At 42.3% G+C, this 18,310-nt stretch overlaps 1 protein-coding gene across 2 annotated transcripts in view; it reads right to left on the bottom strand.

Moving 5' to 3' along the window:
* The window catches only part of POC5 (POC5 centriolar protein), a 31,634-nt gene extending 13,807 nt beyond the window's left edge, over nt 1–17,827 (bottom strand). Inside the window, exons 1-6 of one of the 2 annotated variants that reach the window (XM_066617287.1) lie at nt 17,785–17,798; nt 15,090–15,157; nt 12,868–12,968; nt 6,861–6,960; nt 2,025–2,135; nt 638–834 (exon numbers count right to left, since the gene is read on the bottom strand). In XM_066617287.1, coding sequence (XP_066473384.1) covers nt 638–834; nt 2,025–2,135; nt 6,861–6,960; nt 12,868–12,951 — 492 coding nt within the window. In that variant the 5' untranslated portion in view covers nt 12,952–12,968; nt 15,090–15,157; nt 17,785–17,798. Of the gene's footprint in view, nt 1–637; nt 835–2,024; nt 2,136–6,860; nt 6,961–12,867; nt 12,969–15,089; nt 15,158–17,784 lie in introns of both variants that reach the window. The other variant, XM_066617286.1, reaches the window with a different exon arrangement.
* Between the last annotated feature and the right edge of the window lie 483 nt (nt 17,828–18,310).

Below are 18,310 nucleotides of genomic sequence, written 5' to 3'. Positions count from 1 at the left end.
GTTTCTCTGCTTCACTTTTAGAAAACGGCTCTCACATGTGTTTGTATGTAACATGTTGCAAGGCTCAGTTTGCTTTTTTGATTCAACAGAGCTATAAACTCTGAAATCAAACAATACAGGGCCCCCATATCCACGGATCCTTTATCTAAGGTTTCATATACCCACAATCAGGCCTGCTGGGAGAGGTGGGCTTTCCTCACCTCTGGAGGGTCTTCTGAGGCCCACAGAGGCCATGCACAGCCACCCACGGCTACTGTGAGTCTCAGAATGATAGAAAATAGAAAAAAATATTACTTCTGGTTTTTGACTGAAAACTCCGTGTGCAGTCGTTTGTGGCCTCTGACAGCCTCAGAAAGCTCTCCGGAAGTGAGGGGCATCCCTGGTTATCCGCAGTTTCACTTAACTGCGGGTGGGTGTGTGTGTGTGTTCCGGAACAGAACCCCCACAGATACCTGGGCATACTGACATTTTACACAGAAGGACAAGCACACAAGTGCCACTCAATCAAGGAGGGCTGCATTGCCTAGTAAGCCCTTTAATACAAGTTTCCCTGCCACAATTTTGCTACTAGATCAAATATGTTACAATACCCAAAGCAATCTACAGAAGGATTTTCTAATTTGCATAAATCACATACCTTCAGACTCCCACTCCAGAGATCAAGTATGCTCTCTATTTGGGTCACTCTTTCATCTGAAAGGCTTAACTCCGTCACATTTGACTCTTGAAGATCTCTTGGACTAGATGAGGACCCTTGCGAAGAAGACTCATCTGAAGGGACTGGGCAAAGCCCCTCCAGATCTGTATCAGCTGGTCCCTTTACTGATGTTGAAACTGGGGGTTAAAAAGGACGAAAATGCTGCCATTTGGATCTGAGAATTTGATGGATGCAAATCACAGGTTAAATATCTAAAAGAACAATTATTTCCCTCCCCATAACATTGCGTCCAAATCAAATATATGATCTAAGGCAGGGGTGCTCACACTTTTTTGGCTCGAGAGCTACTTTGAAACCCAGCAAGGCCCAGAGATCTACCAGAGTTTTTTTTACAACGTTCATGCCATCATAACATATAACATGTATGTTGGTATACCTTGAGCCCCACTGAGTATAACAGGACTTACTCCTGAGTAGACATGCCTAGGATTAGGCTGTGAGGCTGCAATCCTAGCCACACTTACCTGGGAGTAAGCCCCATTGAGTACAATGGGCCTTACTCCTGGCGTTTCCTTCCAGAGGCACCTGAAGGGGGGGGTCGGCACTCCGCGATCTACTCATTTTGCTTCGCGATCTACCGGTAGATCACGATCCACCTATTGAGCACCCCTGATCTAAGGAAATGGATACTGTAAACTATGTAAGCAGTTGCATGAGTAAGGCTACTATCTACAACGCAGTCTTGTTTTCTTTTATACGTGAACTTGTTGTATTGTCAGGTGTGCCTTGTTATTTAACTAAGCGTATTTGATAGCACTGTGAAGCTAGAACAGAAAGTCATAGCTCTGTGTATTTATAGCAATACATGCAAATTATGAACACAGCTGAGTAGTACCCTTTACAAAGATGTTTCCATGACTTTGGATCTCCTTGCCCCCATATTATCTGCTTTTAAAACAAAAACAAAAAAGGAGAAGTAGTTGCAGGAGCTGGGGATGAGGCAGAGGGGCTACTGATCAGGGAAAGGGGAGAATTAGGATATATATAAATCTTATATAAATCATCCCTCATGCTTCTCTGGAGAGTAGCCATGTTACTCACTGTACAAACACATAAACCTGCAGACCATGCTGGATCTGATGAAAAATGGGGGCACTCTGGTGCACGATGACTTGGGCTCACATTCCCATGAAGCTCACTGGTTGACCACGGGCCAGTCACCATCTCCCAGCCTAACCTACACCACACAGTTTCATTTCTAATAAGCTTGCGTACTCTCCATTGTGCTTAATGTGTGCATTAAGATGAATCCCAGCGCATGCTTTTAGGCACAAAGGTATAAACCAATTTCCTGTTACTGTGATACCTTCTATTCTTGTTGTCCGAGTTGTGAAATCGGGAGTTCGTCCACGTTTCCTCCTGCAGGTTTCTATTCCGACAATTTCTTGTCGGCGTTCATCCATTCTTGGACTTTTTCCTGTTTCAAAAAGTGACAAGGTTTAGACAGGATGGAATAAAATATATTTATGTATCTAGGCATTTGTATCCCACCTTTCTACCTCCAAAGAGGCCCTTCAAGTCAACTTACAACATTTTAAAAAGTACCATAAAGTATATTTGTTTTGCACTTCTTAGGCAACTGAGAAAACCTCTGATTTCTACTTGGTGGGTAAGAAAGTTGGTAATTGATAATCCTTGCTTGGGCATAGTTCCAGTGGCTACGAGAAATAGGAGAAAAGAAAGCAAATTCAAGAAGGAGTGGCCCTGTTGCCACTTCAAGGAAGTGGTGATAAGATATGGGTATCTTGTTGTCTTGAGTGCTCCCCAAGGCCATTGTGGGCTGCAAGGTGGGCCACTGTGAGATACAGGAAGCTGGACTAGATGGGCCCTTGGACTGATCCACCAAGGCTCTTCTTATCTTCTGAAGCATGATATCTTCAAGGAGAGAGCTTCCTGCTCTTGTCAGAGTGGTATGGATATGAGATGAAGAAGCAAGTGGCAGTTATAAGCAGGCTAGAACTTTAAACGCACGTACCGAATACATTCCATCAAAACCAACATGACTCAAGTTGGGATATACAATATCACCACAAATGTGTGTTCCAGGGCCTTTGATTTCTCCATGTTATTTCTGATGAATGGGAAATGTGCACAAAAAATACACACTTCAAGGATAATCACAGCTGTTTACTAATAAACACAGTGGTAAGTCTGGAAATATATATCAAACACAAGTCACTCAAGTACATCAGTTCAATACTAGAAGATCAGCACCTAAAGAAGCAACAATACTTAGTTGTCTGGATATGAGCCACCACTGCTCCTTAATTTATTGTGCCAGTCTTACAAGTTCCCAGATTTAATTAACTAAACTGATAACACAGGACAGGAAATTAAATTTTTGTGTTAAAAAAAATTTAAATGCTAGATTTGACAGTGCAGCAGGGTTTATTCTGATATTTTCCTAATAAGTCTAGGAACTTCCTTGGAAGATAATTTTTATCCCTAGATCTATTATTTCAAAAGAAAGCTTGTTATTAGTAATTGGAATTCTCCTATTGAACTGTATTAAATGTAATGCACGGAACAGGTTTTACAATTCAAATTTTTTGCAAAAGCATCAGCTCCCCTAGATGCTCACACAACTAACAATGTAATATCCTATGAGAGAATGGCAATCCCACAGATCGAATGTTAATTCAAAAAGCTGAGGAGCACTAAAGAAAAAAATGTGTTTTAAACTGTCTGATTTAAGTAAACATAATAGTTGAGCATTTTCTAAACCATTTTTATTTTGTCTGTTTCTTGGATGCTTGGGCCACATAAAAATGGAAATGCACCAGTTCAAACTGCAATACATTCTACCTACATAGAAAGGGCATGTGCAAAATCACTGGCTTCTATCTCATCATTCTTCCCATCTGTCCGCATCCCTTACATATGGCTTTCCTGACCCTGCACTGTATACATGGTATTTCACCTTCAGAAATTCCACAAGGGAATATGACCATTCTCAACTCTGACTCTATAAAAGTCAACAAGTGATAAAACGTGTGAACAAGTCCCATGGCACAACTAAGGGACACTCAAAATGGAAAAGCATAGAAGAACATGCAGAGTATGCCTCTTGAAACAGACAATTTTTTACACACATTTTAAACAAACGCACTTTTGCACACTTATTCAATTACACACTTTACAATTAAAACAACTTTATTGCTCACAAACCTATTATAAAAATCATTTCCGTTGACAAAAAAGGGAGCTAATACAAAGGCTGCCTCATAGCTGTCTTGCTTTTCCCTCTCTGGCAAATGGTTCTATACACAGGCACTTCTTGATTTCTGTGGAGGTTAAGCTTTCAGTAATCAATGAGTATATTAAAAATACTCATTGTCATCATACTTTGCAAAAATACTTTACATAGGAACCTATGTAAATGGTACAGGTCAGAGGAAAAGTCATTGAACACTTAGGCTAATGACTGGTAATTTCTGCTTGCCCAAGGTGGCACAGGGGAAGGGTTGATGAAGAAAGCTACTGGGTGTGGGAATGGTTGCAGATGTTCATGGCTGAGACGGCAACGATGAAAGGAAAAAAAAAAGATGCCGGCAAGGAAACGAAGAAACTGGTAAGTGGCAGCTCTGTGAATGCATTTTCTTTCTCTATTTTCTCTTCTGGCTTTAGAAGAGACTCCCCTACCCACAGGAACCTGCCAGCATCTACCAATGCTGTTCATTAGAAGCTAATTGTCCAGCATTATTTCAAAAAAATTCAGTGTAAATTAGTCTTCCAGTACTAATTTGCAAGTCCCGCTATTTTGAGAATTTGTAAACAAAGATCTTGTAATCTGAGAGGTACCCATGTTGTAAGTACGTTTGTTAAGGAAAACTGACCCGAGCTTGCTCATGAGGTCCATATTGGGCCTCGGTGTCAGCTTAGCAGCAGGAATTGTCTCCAGTTTTAACTTCAGTTCTCATAAATCTTTCTTGAGATGTAGCTGCAGAAGAGAAAATCCTAACACTAGGTAGTCATATAGGTTATAAGTACAACCAGAGCTTACCTTTAGAAAATATCCCTCTCCATTCTGTATATGAGTATCCAGTTGCTGATCATCTAGCAACTGTTCTTAGAATTGTTTAGGATTCTAGAGTCCTGCAATATTTGAATCCTAGCAGTTTGGTCACTATACATAATCGCTGCTGAAGAGAGTATATACGTGTGATGTTTTCAGCAAGGTATTCGGACTGATGCTTGCTCGATGACAACAGGAGCAATTTACCCCAGAGTGTGTAACCATCACTTGTGCAACAACTGAATGACATGGCATCAGTATCTGAATGCCTTTTTCTTCTACTACAGTAAGTGAAAAAATCCTACAGAATTCCTTTCAAATAAATATATAAAATTAAAAATTTCCCTCTTTTTCTGGTTACCAACCGAAAAGAGATGGTGGGGTAGGAACAGCATGTATGAACTCAAAACCCATTCCTCAAGACCCACAAGTAGAAGCTGGGGGCACTGTTATATCCAACACAGCCCCTAGTCCAGAGGTTCCTAAACTGGGGTGTCATGTAATCTCTGTTGCTGCCCTCTTAAAGGGTGGGCTGACAGTGACAGTGGTGACATGATAGTGCCACTGCTGGGAACAAAAGGTTTTTTCTATTTATCTGGCTCCAGAAGGTCTGGGGAACCTGTGACCCCCCTCTGCAGGTCTCTCTCCAAACTGCTGTAAACAGCAAAGAAGTCAGTTCTGGTTTCACAATAAGAACTGGAAGTGGGTATTTTTGCTGTTTACAGCGGTTTGAAGGTACAGGGAAGCCTGCAGAGGGGGTCATGGGCTTCCCAGACCCTTTGGAGAGCCACAGTGACCCCCAGGTAAGTAGAAAAAACACTTTGTCCCCAGCTGCGCCACAATCATGTGATTGTGTTGCCACCCCCTCCCCTCCCCCACAAAGACTTACAGGATCCCAAACTTTCCCTGAGTGTTTGGGAACTACTACCCTAGGCTGGAAAGATATGACTGCAGCATGGAACAGAAAGCGCCACGCCCAGACAGATTTTTTCCTAATGGAGCAGTCAAAAGTTTGGAGATAAATGCCTAAGGTGACTGTCCTCTGCCTGGTTTCTGTAGCCTGGGATGCTGGCAGCAAGCTACCAAGGGTTTCCTCCCATTCAGTGGTTGGTCTGGAAAAAGGAAACCCAAAAGCAGGAAGGGGTATGTGCATGCTAACCATTAGATACTTGGTAGATCCCCTTGGTAAGGTTTGGTAAGCCCGACTTCTCTTTGAAGTTCCTTTCTCTGACAATGGCCTCAGTAAACAAACTAATGTATAGATGAGTGAGATTACACTTGATGTTAGCTAAAAGGTTGAGAAGAGATAGATAAACAAAACAAGACCCAGTGAAAACTAATACAACCCTTTGATTCCATGCAATTCTTCCCATTTAAATTGTCCTAGCTTTTTTTCCTGTTGAGAGGTTCATTAGACAATCCTTCATAATTCTGAAGAAAAAATTGCCTGTAAACACCAGGACTATGGGAATGGCATACTTTCCAAATGCCTTGAAAGATGAAAGGACTTAAGACTGTTTTACATGTTCAAAGGAACAGAGATTAAGGCAAATGTTATTTTTAGAAATGCCTCATGAAATAAATTGTTAACTAAAAAAATGACTGAAGCACATTGTTAAATATCAAGCATGCTGTTTCTACTCCCCACCCACAAGGGCACAGGCTTAGAGGAACGAATTGACTAGACAAAGAACTGTACGTACAGTTTAGTTAGAACTAGTCTATTCTGCTTAAGAAACTAATCTGTGCTGAATCTCCTTGAAGTTAATCTTATTATAAATGAACCAGTTATCTTGCATTAATTGTCATGTCACTAGAAAATTAATAGGTGCAGTGAATATCAGGCAAACTGCTACTGAGTATTTTTCAAGTGGTACAACACAAAGCAATCCTCATCTATTCAAATAATATGCTTCTTCCAGACTGTGAAACAATCAGATACAGAAGCATAAAGACAAGCTAGAGGTTGTACCACAATACACTCATTGGCATAACTATGTTGCAATGACACACTATCCAGGAATCTCCCCCCTCCCCAAATGGCAAGGTTCTTCTATCTGTTCTGATGCATGAAAAAACCCATTTCAAACTCATGGCTTGATAAGTATTTCTGTCTTGTCACGTTACCTGGAGTCCTACGAACCTCTACACAATCTGACTGACGCAATACACTTGGTTCAAACTTTGGTGTCACTACAGCATAGCGGAGGAGCTCCTCATATTCATCCTAACATAAAAAGAAAGTCAAAGATTCATTAAATTTGTGGTCAAGAGAGCAGTACAAAGAAGAAAGTTAAATTGCTCTGAATTGATAACTAGATCTATACTTTCTTAACTTCCATGTATTTAGTATTCCACAAAAGCTTTTAGTAAATATTTGAATCATAACACTTTGTCAGTATTCATCAGACATGGCCAGAAGCACAATCAAACTGTTTGACCACCAAAGGTTACCTGGGTCCCTTTTGGTCGGCTCAGCAAACCTTGTTCACATTTGGTGTGGTGAAAATCCCTGATTTTTTGTTATTTTGGGTCCTTCTAACCCTCCAAAAGCTTCTGAGATGCTTTAGCATTCTAAAACAGGCTGCTGAGTCATTCTGATTCAATAGCCATTGTTATCAGATGCTTCCCAGACATTCTTTGAAATCAAACCATTGCAGTAAGTCCTGGCAGAGCCAATATATCATTTTAGATTGCTTGTGTACATTAAGCTAAGACAATAATCCCTAGTCAGATCATCCACTGGGACTGGCATGTGTCAGCCAGTTGGGTTTCCAAGACCACGTGAACATGTTAAAAGGGCAGGTAGGCTGCTCAGGTGGTTGTTAATCATACAATCAGATAGGCCTAGGACATCATCAACCCAAAATTTAAGGTCACGCACAAGGCTATTTAGTATGTTCTCCATAGGAAGCTGCAGTTGTGTTACAGGGACTTATTCACCTTGCTGCTTTCTGACTATAAGGACCAGGACCTGGAAGAGTATGAGTAGTTAGATTAAAATGAGGGTGGTTAAGTGAATAGTGTTCCGATTCTCTTTGCCAACAGCTTTCCCTCTTCGCTGTTTGCTTCTGGATGCATGTCTTGTTCTGAACCTCTCTATCCTTCCCCCAGCGTTTTGTTCCATATGCCTTTCAAATAAACTATTTTTAATTTATTTACCTGCCTGCTCTCAAGAGAGAATGGTTATAATGCTCACTGGCGTACCAGGGAGGGGCAGTCAATGGATGCAAATACCCCAGGGTGCCATGTGGGGGGCACCACTGTGATCCACTCGCCCCACCTTTTTGACTTCTTTTTCCAAAGCAAAACAAGCCAGCAGCACTTTTTTTTTTAAAGACGAAGAAGAAGGCAATCCTCAGATTGGCACAATAAGATTGGAAGTAATTGCTGGTACTTGATGATGTCACCACAATTTCTTCCAGAGAGAGAGAGAGAGAGAGAGAGAGAGAGAGAGAGAGTGGGGAAGCAGAAAATTAGAGAGTTGTGAGAAGTGGGCCCTTCATGTGTTAAACATCAGGGAAGAAGAAACCTAAAGGTTAATGCAGTGAGGAGCAGAAATGGATGCTGGAACACATGGCTGCCATTGTGCTGCAGTGTCAATAGGAAAGTCTGGGAGAAACAGTGTAAGGGGACTGGAACTCCACAGAGAAGAATTCAAATCACCAGGTACATCCAAAGCCAGTTCCCATCCTTTTCCAAACCTGCTCATTTCCACCAGGGAAGCTTATGATCCAAAGGTATCCTACTTGTCAAATCTCGTTTTTTAATTTTGTCAACCTCCATTCAACTTCTAGGGATTTATCACTTACCAAAGGAATATCTTTGCTTAGGCTGAATGAAGCTTTCCTTAATGAGTAACTAGAGCACAAAACTGTTCCTTACAAGGAAATTCAGAAACCACAGTAGTAAGGGGTCACCTACTATAGATTCTTCCAAGTGTTCTGCCATCAAACAATACAACCCCTTTACATCACAACAAAAATCAATTTAGAACTGAGCCACACTCAGAAAGTAAAATGAGAAAGTTCTCATTTTAAAAAGCTTTGGCCCATTTTAAGATGGAAAGCACTTGGGCAGAGACTCATCTCAAGGACATTCAGTGAATCTATGGCAGAGAACACCAACAGAGCAGATAATTAAAGGAAGTGAGCGCAGGTCAAGTGACACATATGTGCAATTTCCTTAAGTACTTTTCAGTAAGGGGACAATGATGCCAAGAGAAAAGCATGTAAGTGGATGAGTCTCTGTTCCTTTCTTCAGAGATACCACATCAATAAAGAAAATGAAGCAAAGTAAAAAAAAAAAATTGAGGATACAATCCTACATATATGTATTGAGAAAAGACCCCAATGAACAGCCCTGTTTTGGAATATACACCATAGGATGGGGCATCAATACTGCATAAAGTTAAAGGCTGCTTTTTGCCAAAGTGCAGGCAGGTAATTTCAAATGTAAGCTTAAGCAACCAGCCACTTGTCCTGAGACAGGTACTCCTCTACCCTCTCTCATATACAAAACACAATACTGATATATACAGTCAAACCTCATTCCATATTTGTGTCACTCCTCTTCTACCCTTCTCTCACCCCCCCCACCAACTTGTAGTGCAGCCCCAATGATTATATTCCACTGCTGCTATCAGTTTGGCCATCATCTTGCCACAGCACAGTGGGCACAGAGTGCCCACTAGCAAAGTTATTGTCATCAGCAATTACACCCACACATTCCAAGGCAGTTGGGCAGTGGGGTGGGCACATGAAGCAAAGTGGAAATCTGTCTGCTCCCATTTCTTGCCAACTCTACCCTCTTCTTAATCCCCATCTCACTTGCTGCTGTTGGGAGATGCTACAGCTTTCTCCTCAGCAGCTTTTCTACACAACACTGGTGTGGCACACTCGCCTCTGCTTGGCTCTTGCCTTTCTCATGTTACTCTGTCATTCCAAACCTTACTTCACACTCAGCCAAGAACCCTTAACAGCGGCGAGGTCAACCATTTCCCCTGAGAAAGGGGCTGCACTGGAAGTGGGCATACACTTAAAGAACTTCTGTGTGATTTGTCAGAGATTGGGTGGACGAAGTGGGAGCGAAAATGGCCAGTGAATTGCAAAGGAGAAGGACTCCATGGGTATGCACTCACACTCAAATAGTGTGGTCTGGGAGAAAAAAAAGTCAGGAAAAGAGATGAAACAGGAACCTCATGATTTTAACACAAGGTGGCAAGAAACAGGGCCTTCTTAGTAGTGGCACTAACACTCTGGAATTCCCTCCCCCTTGATTTACAAACTACCTTCCTCTCTTGCAACTTTCCCAAGAGGCCTGAAGACATTTCTTTTTAGATAAGCCTTCAGAGTCCTTGGCCTTTTTAACATCTGGCTCTCAGGCTTGGGGCTTTTATAAAATTGCTACAGTTGCCCTTTTTATTCTTTTAATGTTCTGAATACTGTTTTAAAGATATTTGTTTTAATTGTGTTTAAGTTTTTGTATTTTTATTTATGTTGTAAGCCACCTTGGGTCCCTTTGGGAGGAAGGCAGAATACAAATACAGTAAGCAAGTAAACAACACAGAGATGTGGATGGTATGTGAGCTAAAATATTTGTGGGAGAGTTAAAGTAAGCTAAAATATTTGTGGGAGAAGGATGTGACTGGATCATGAATTGCTAGGGGGAGGGAACCTGGAGGAAGAATTTAAATTTCAAAACAAATGTGCTTCTTCTTTTTAATGAGTCTTGTGGCACCTAAGGAACAAATTTATTGTGGCATACGTTTTAGTGGACTACAGTCTACTTCAGTAGATGCATGAAGTGTTACCTGTGGCAAAAATAGCAGGGAGAACAAACATTGCACAGTGTGTTCCTTGTTAAAACAGCCTTATAATAACAATTTCAGACTGAATTCAGGCATTTATCTCCACAAAATTAACTCCTGCACCTTAAACACCTTATTTTCAGAGACAGGGCTTGCTCTCCTTAAATGTGCCTTTGATCAGTGCTCCTTTGATTGATACTTCTTATCTCTTTTGCACTCTTATGGTGCATTTGAAGAAGCAGACTTCTAAAGCCCTAATGGCAACCACAAAGCCTTCAGAAGACCATAAAGTCTTCACCTGTGCCTCCCTTTTGACCCTGGGATAATGAGAACCTATACACTTTTTTTTTTTTTTTAAACAGTGGCTGATGTGGCCTCAATCAAGACCTCAGTCTCCACACTTCAAACCAGTGTGACAACTGGAAGGAAGGGTAGACACAGCCAAGGGCCATACCTCTGATGTGGAAGATTGAAGCCAAGCCATAGTGCCAGCTGTTGAAGGGTTATGCCTGGAAAAAATCAGACTCCAAAGTTTAACATGGCAGAACTAGAAGTGTGCTCTTGCCATTGAAATTCGCAAATTGTAGGAGTTACAGAAAAACTGGAACAGGGCAATCCAATGGCATTTATTACATCACTACTTCAAACGTGATCATTGCCTGCTGACGATGCACTTGAACTGGCAGGAGTACATTGCTCCCCCAGGTCCACAAGACTTAGCATGTCCCTTCGCTTTTAAAATAAGGAACACATCCTGTACAGATTGTGTTCATGAAATTTCTGGAGGCTTATTTGGGTCTTATTTATTTCTCCCACCCCTTTACTCCCTTTGGTTGAAACCAACTACTTCAAAACATCTAGCACCTAGTCGAAGACCGCTACTCTTATGGAATGACTATTAGACTTTTTCACTCGGACTCTGATCTGTGGCCTATAACAGGGGTATCGAACATAAGGCCCACAGACCAGATGCAGCCCATGAAAGCACTTTATCTGACCCCTGGGCTCTCCCAGCACCACCATACACTGCTCTTAGCTTCTGAGCTGTGCTGAGCAGTGGCTGAAAGGGCAGTCCTTGTAATAATTGGGCTCTCACATATCTTGAAAATATCATCAAGATTTGTGTATTTTCTGTCATGTGCATATAACGAGTTCCTGAGGAAAAAAGTGTTTATGCCTGGTTGTGACCTGATTAATGACATTTCCTGCTTAATGACATCTCTTCTGGTCCTCAGCAGGCATCATGAATGCTATTCAGCCCACTGTATGAAATGAGTTTGACATCCCTGGCCTATAATGTTTTGATGTGGAATATTAAAGGCTTGGGGAACACTAACAAGAGTTTTCACCAAACTGAAAGAACTGCATGCATTGATTGCCTTTTGGCAAGAGACTCATATCTTGGCTAGAGAGCAGCATAGACTTTCCATTGGTGGGAAAGGTCTTTGTCAGTGGGAATGTGCAAAAGCCAAGGGAGTAGCAATCTTACTTCATAAAATATTTCTGCAAAGCTGAAGTCTGATCACTGACCCCAAAGGTAGATATCTCCGGGTTTTAATGGTGCTTTCAAGTGTTCAAAATCTAAAAGGGCCAGATCTCAATTCACCTTTTTTCTGACACTTATTTTGGCCAAATCCACTCTTTTGTATATGATCACATAATATTGGGGGAGAATTTATTGAGATTATGGACTCCTGCCTTGATCATAATGTACCTTCTTGCTCCTTGAAATCTAACATTCAGGGTAAATAGCACATTCTTCAACAAGAATTAAATCTAGTTGATATTTAGTGCTTTCTGCCCTCTAAGGATTATACTTTTCTCTCACGTACTCATAAAAATCTGTTTCAACTGGACTTGCTTTTTGTTTTTAAAACATTACTTGCCTTAACTCATAACTATAGAATAGACACCATAGCAATCTTGGATTAATGCTCTGGACAATGTCCCTTTCTTCTAGGCCCAGATCTCTCCAAGATGGGAAATTATTTCCTACTTAAAGAAGCATCATTCGTTTCACAGGTACAAGGTGAGCTCACTGAATTCAGTGCACTTTATGAGATTCCAGGAATGTCTGATGCTATCCGCTTGGCAGGCATCTAAAGCATACATCAGGGGTTAAATTATCTCCTATGCCTCCCATAAGCAGATTTGATTTTGTAAGCTGCCACAGATGCCCATTCGGAGAGAAGAGAAAGGCAGGTTAAAAATATAAAGACATTAAATAGAATTTGAAAAGTTACAAATAACAGTTCCTAAAATACACACTTTTATATATTAAAAAAACCACTGCAGCAATTCCAGACAAGACTATTTCTGGCCTACCTGAAGATCTGAAGAGACAGAACTGCCTCGATCAGAATCTTTTGGCAAAACAGGACTTGTACTTTTCTCCTCAGAGGATGACATCCTGCATTAAGGCAACCCTATAAAAAAAGTTCCAGAAAGTGAACTTATTTTTCCATTCCAAGCCCGTTTATTGCTACTGGACAAAATTTCCTCTAGCACTATGTGCTATTTATTTTTTACATTTTTATATCACCCTTCCTCCAAGGAGCTCAAGGTGGTGTACATAGTTCCTTCCCTCCTTTTGTCCTCACAACAACCCTGTGCAGTCAGTTAGGCTGGGAGATGTGATTGGCGCAAGGTTGCTAGAAAGCTGAGTGGGGATTTGAACCTGGTCTTCCAAGTCTAAATCCAACTTCAGAACCACTACATCATCCTGGCTGTCCACTACCAGCATGACCAAATAGGACTGGGTATTTAAGCAGCCACAAATGTTTTCCTGAGCAGTTCTAGTTCCATTTGCGTGGGTGCATGACCTGAACTATGAATCACAACACAGTTCACTCCCTTCTGAGCATAGCTTTCAGGGCAGGACACTGTCCTTCTGCTTGTATGGGAAGACCATGGTAGAGGAAATAAAAAGATAGCCAGTCAAACCTACATAGCTTTTTTCTTCCATTGAGTCCACAGCTGATAGATCTAAAGCTATCCTTAAACTGAATGCATCTCTGGGTCACAAATGAGAGTCAACAACCAAGTTATCTTCTAGTCAAGTTCTATATATATTTACCAGAAACAGGTCCTACCGTTTCCAGTGGTGCTTACATAAAAGAAAGGATGGATAGGTAACAAGCACACACAGAGAAACAAAGTGTTTTCCCTTCTTGCCTTATGAAAATGCACAGACTCCCTGTAATATCTGATTGGACACTGTCCACAGTTGCAATAATAAACTCTCTTCACACATCCCATGTAGGATTTGTAAGCCTTTTTTACCTGTATACGATAGCGCTCAAGGCATGATACACAAAACCATGACACTGACACACAGATACACAAAACAAATCAACCACAAGAAATTTCTGAAAATGCCAAACAACCCACCACCCCACAAACTTATTACTGAAATAAAAATATGTTGCAGGGAAATCCAAAACTTGACCTCTCTCATATTACATTATGTCAGATGGTTCATATAGAGGCTGTTCTATATACTGTATGCTCAAAGTAACAGAAAGACTTCCCCATATTCCATGTTTACTGTAACAGATGGACAAGCACAGTCTACTTTCTTGCCTGTTTCAACAATAAACTGGGATGGCCGACTGCTGACACCATGTTGGGAAAGCACATGGTCATGGGTCTGATTTTTATAACTTTTTCAATTGTTTTTGCTGTTGTAGGCTAATGCAGCTATCCCTCTGGAACTCTGCAGTGAAAATTTCTTTCTTTTTTTAAAAAAAACTATTTGGGATCTTCCTATCCCCTTGGGAGGCTTCTGCTGGATCAGCATCCAGAAGGGGCTGCTGATTTGAATGTAGTAGCCATGTTTGAACTATTGCTGTTTACCTTTCTTTTTCCTCCCTAAGAACTTAAATTTGAGTCAACTCACTGGACGGTAAAGTCCAATCCCACCAAGCTCATGCCCAGAGACTCTGCCAAGTCTCTGAATTTCCTGCACCTGGAAATCAGGTGGGCATTACTGTCCTATGAGTTGAGTCAAAGTCAAGTTCCTCTCACCCAACTGACCAAAAAGGGCAAGCATGGTTACTGCACTGAGTAGCCCTTTCAGAATGCTGGTCCAACACAAGAACTTTCTAAAGGGATGGGAAGGTCCAAATCAGGTAGAAAATTTAGGAATTTTCTACCGTAGAATTCCAGAAAAAAATGAAATGGAAATGAAATGTTCGAGGGGTGACCAGTTTAATCAGTAGCATCAAGCACAAGGCGTTCTGTGGCACCTTTAAACTAATGAATTTATTTCAGCATTTGTTTTAATAGTAAAGAGCTGTCAAAAAATAAACAGAAAAAAGAGGCAAAAAGTATAGCACCATCCTCAAATGAAACATGTCCTGACAGTTTGCCTCTGCCCAGTTCTTATTTGTAATGAAAGGATTGTTTTGTGAAAAATCTAACTTGTATCTCTCAAATTAGAAGCAAGTTAGCCTGCACTGGGCCCTTAAGGTCACCTTCTTACTACCAGCGCAGCCCCAGGATTCCACCCTGTCACAAACCCCAACAACTATCAAAATAGCTCTAACCTGGGAGCCAGAAGCCTTTTGCATCACTGCAGAAAGAATCATCTAAGGCCACAGGGGAGTCTGCAGACCTTGATTAAAACAAATGGAGTATCTCACTGCTCTTGGGGAAACATTACTCAAATCCAGGCATTAGCAGCCTCCAGAAACAGCATTCCTTCAACTCCTGTTTAGGATTAACATTTTATCTTAATCAGCTCCAAGATGTTGCTTAAGGCTAGTACACAACAAATGGAACACAGGGTGAGAAAAAACAGAATATCATTTTGTCCAACCATCATAAAAATGTGCAAGATAAGCTATGGTAAGTACCTGTAGGTTATTATTTGACTAGACAGAAGTCTATGACAAACATTACAATTTCTTGGTGCATACTGTATAAAATATGTGGCATATACTATGAAAAATGTATAATATGATAATATTTAGTAACTATATAGCACTTCAGAACATTTGCAATACAGTACATCATTTACTACAACAACCACCCTCTAACCATGCGACCACACTGAGAATAGTCACCTCCGTACATCAGAGAGGCACTGACACAGTAGTGTGACAAAGATCAGCCAGTCAGCCACATGGTTCAGGTAAAACTTGAGCTGGAGACACCTCCCAACTTACAAACTTAGCCATTACACTAAACCACTCTCTCTACTTACAGATGAGGATTTTAAAAAATGAGTAGCAGTTATAAGACAAGGAGCTTAGACTAGTAAATCAATACACAGGTTGGAACTATTTACCTGCAGGCAAAGTTGTATTCAGGCTTATACCAGTTTGCAGATGCAATGGCTTAATTTAGTGTTCAAGAGCCCAATCCTATCCAATTTTCCAGGGCTGATGCAGCCATGCCAATGGGGCATGCACTGCATCATGTGGTATAGAGGCAGTCACAGAGGCCTCCTCAAGGTAAGGGAACAAATGTTCCCTTACCTCAGGGCTGCATTACTGTTGCATTGATGCTGGAAAGTTGAATAGGATTGGGTCCCAAGAGCCTAAGCTGTGAATCAAGTTTCCCTGATTCAAAGCTTTCCTTTGCTAATAACTCACTAAGTGGTCTAGGGTAAGTTACAACCTCTCTGTCTCAGCTCCCCAGTTACAACAGGGGTAACAATACTTGCTTACCTTAAAGGGATATTGTAAGGATTCAATCAAGGTAATAAACATTAAGGTAATTCCATCAAAGTAATAAACAGTTCTTGTTATCCACTAGGATTAGGTTCCTGGAAACCCTAGCGGATACCAAATTCAAAAATAAGACTTTTTCCTATGGGATCAATGAGGCTAGGTACAAGGGGTATCCTAGGAGGGGAAGTGGTACTTTCCCTGCCATCAGAAGAAGCCAGCAGAGTGCAACAGGAAGTGACAAAATATCTCTGAATGCTGCAGAGACCTTCCAGAAGAAGCCAGCAGAGTGCAACAGGAAGTGACAAAATATCTCTGAATGCTGCAGAGACCTTCCAGAAGCTGCAGGGACCTTCAGAATGCCCCCCCCACCAATGCAGATCCCCTTAAAATTACTGACAGAAGCTTCTGCTTTTAAAGGGTTCTACACTAGTCACAGGCACCATCCTGAAGGTCCCTGCAGCCTCTGGAAGGCCTCTGCATAGCAGATAACAAAGATAACGAGGTGCAGATAAGGAGAGAAGGTAGAAATTCTGCCCCTTGAGGTTAAGCGAACGCATGTATAAAGAGAATCGACTATAGACTATACTCATGTGTTCCAAGTATGCTTTGCATATTCAGAAAGGGCGATAGAACCTGCACTAATGCAAGAGACACATTTGGGGAGAAGGCTGGGGTATAAATAAAGTTACTATTACTACTACTACTATTACTACTACTACTACTACTACGGAGGTTTTGGGTTTACTGAACAACAGGATGACAAGACTGAGAAACTACTTATGACAGACTTAGCCACATTTTTTCTTTCTCTTTTTGCTGCATTTTGCTCTAGTAGCTACATTACTCTAGCAATTCCTACTCCATGCTTATGTACTTCTAGCCCTTCCTTACAGCCCATACTTGCAAGTCAGAGAGAGAGAGAGAAAAAACAACAGGGAAGCTCTGATCTTTCTATACAGTTATCAATGGAAATGCAGGGCTCTATGAGCCAGCTGCACCATAAGAATATAAGAGCCCTACTGGATGAGACCAAGGGCCCATCTAGTCCAGCTTCCTGTAACTCACAGTGGCCCCACCAGATGCCTCAGAGAGCAACAAGACAACAGGAGACCTGCATCCTGGTGCGCTCCCTAGCATCTGGCATTCTGAGATAGCCTCCTTCTAAAATCAGGAGGTTGCACAGACCCATCCCAGCTTGTCACCCGTGAAGCCCTTTTCCTCCACAAAACTGTGCAATCCCCGTTTAAAAGGCATCTAAAGGTGATGGCCAGATGCTCATCACCACATCCTGTGGCAAGCAGTTCCACAGACTAATTACAGGCTGGGGACTATGCACAGCAAAGGATGCAGCCGGGCTCAGACTCATGACGTGCACCGTGGAGAGGGAGGCGGGTGAAGAGCAGAGCCAGCCCCGGGTCCAGGCAGGCACAGTGCTGGGAAAGCAGCCTGGGGCTCCAGCAGGCTGTGGGGTGTCAGGGAAGTGAGAGCCGTGCAGCCCTCCACAGCCCGTCTTCCCACCTGGCACCCCACTTGGGGCGACCCCCCTCGCAGCCAAGCCCCCCCTCACCTGTGCAGCCTCCACTGCTGACTTCCCAGGCACAGCAACCCTGACAGTTTCAAACGGCCAGCCAGGCGAGAAACGGCTCCTCTGATTGGCCCAGGCCCTTTTGTTAAAACCCCGCTTACAGGGCAACACTTCCTAGTCACGCCGCAGCCAATCGGCACGCCGGACACGCATTCTGAGGCGGGACCTGAAGGCTGATGGCACCCAATCAAAACCCCTCGAGTTTCGGGCGTGTTCAGCGAGTCCAGGTTTCCCAGCTCGGGGGTTGTGTGACGTAAGAATCCGGGCTCTTTCCGCGCGCTGATTGGTCCGTTGAGAGGAGCCCGGGCCTTGGAGGCGGGTAACGAAGAGGCAGTTAGGGGAGAGGTCACATGACCCGGGGAGTAGAAAGGAGGAGGCGTTACTTTGGGAGGCTTCTGCTGGGTGACGTCACAGGGCCTCCTAGGCCAGCATCTTGCCCATGGTGGCCAGCCAGGTGCTTCTGGAAGCCCACAGACAGGGTGTGGAAGCAGCAGCCCCCTCCCATGTG

The sequence above is a fragment of the Tiliqua scincoides genome, chromosome 2, assembly GCF_035046505.1.
Source record: "Tiliqua scincoides isolate rTilSci1 chromosome 2, rTilSci1.hap2, whole genome shotgun sequence".
Lineage (NCBI taxonomy): Eukaryota > Metazoa > Chordata > Lepidosauria > Squamata > Scincidae > Tiliqua > Tiliqua scincoides.
The sequence above is the reverse complement of the archived record's forward strand: the minus strand, read 5'-3'. Positions and strand labels throughout refer to the sequence as shown.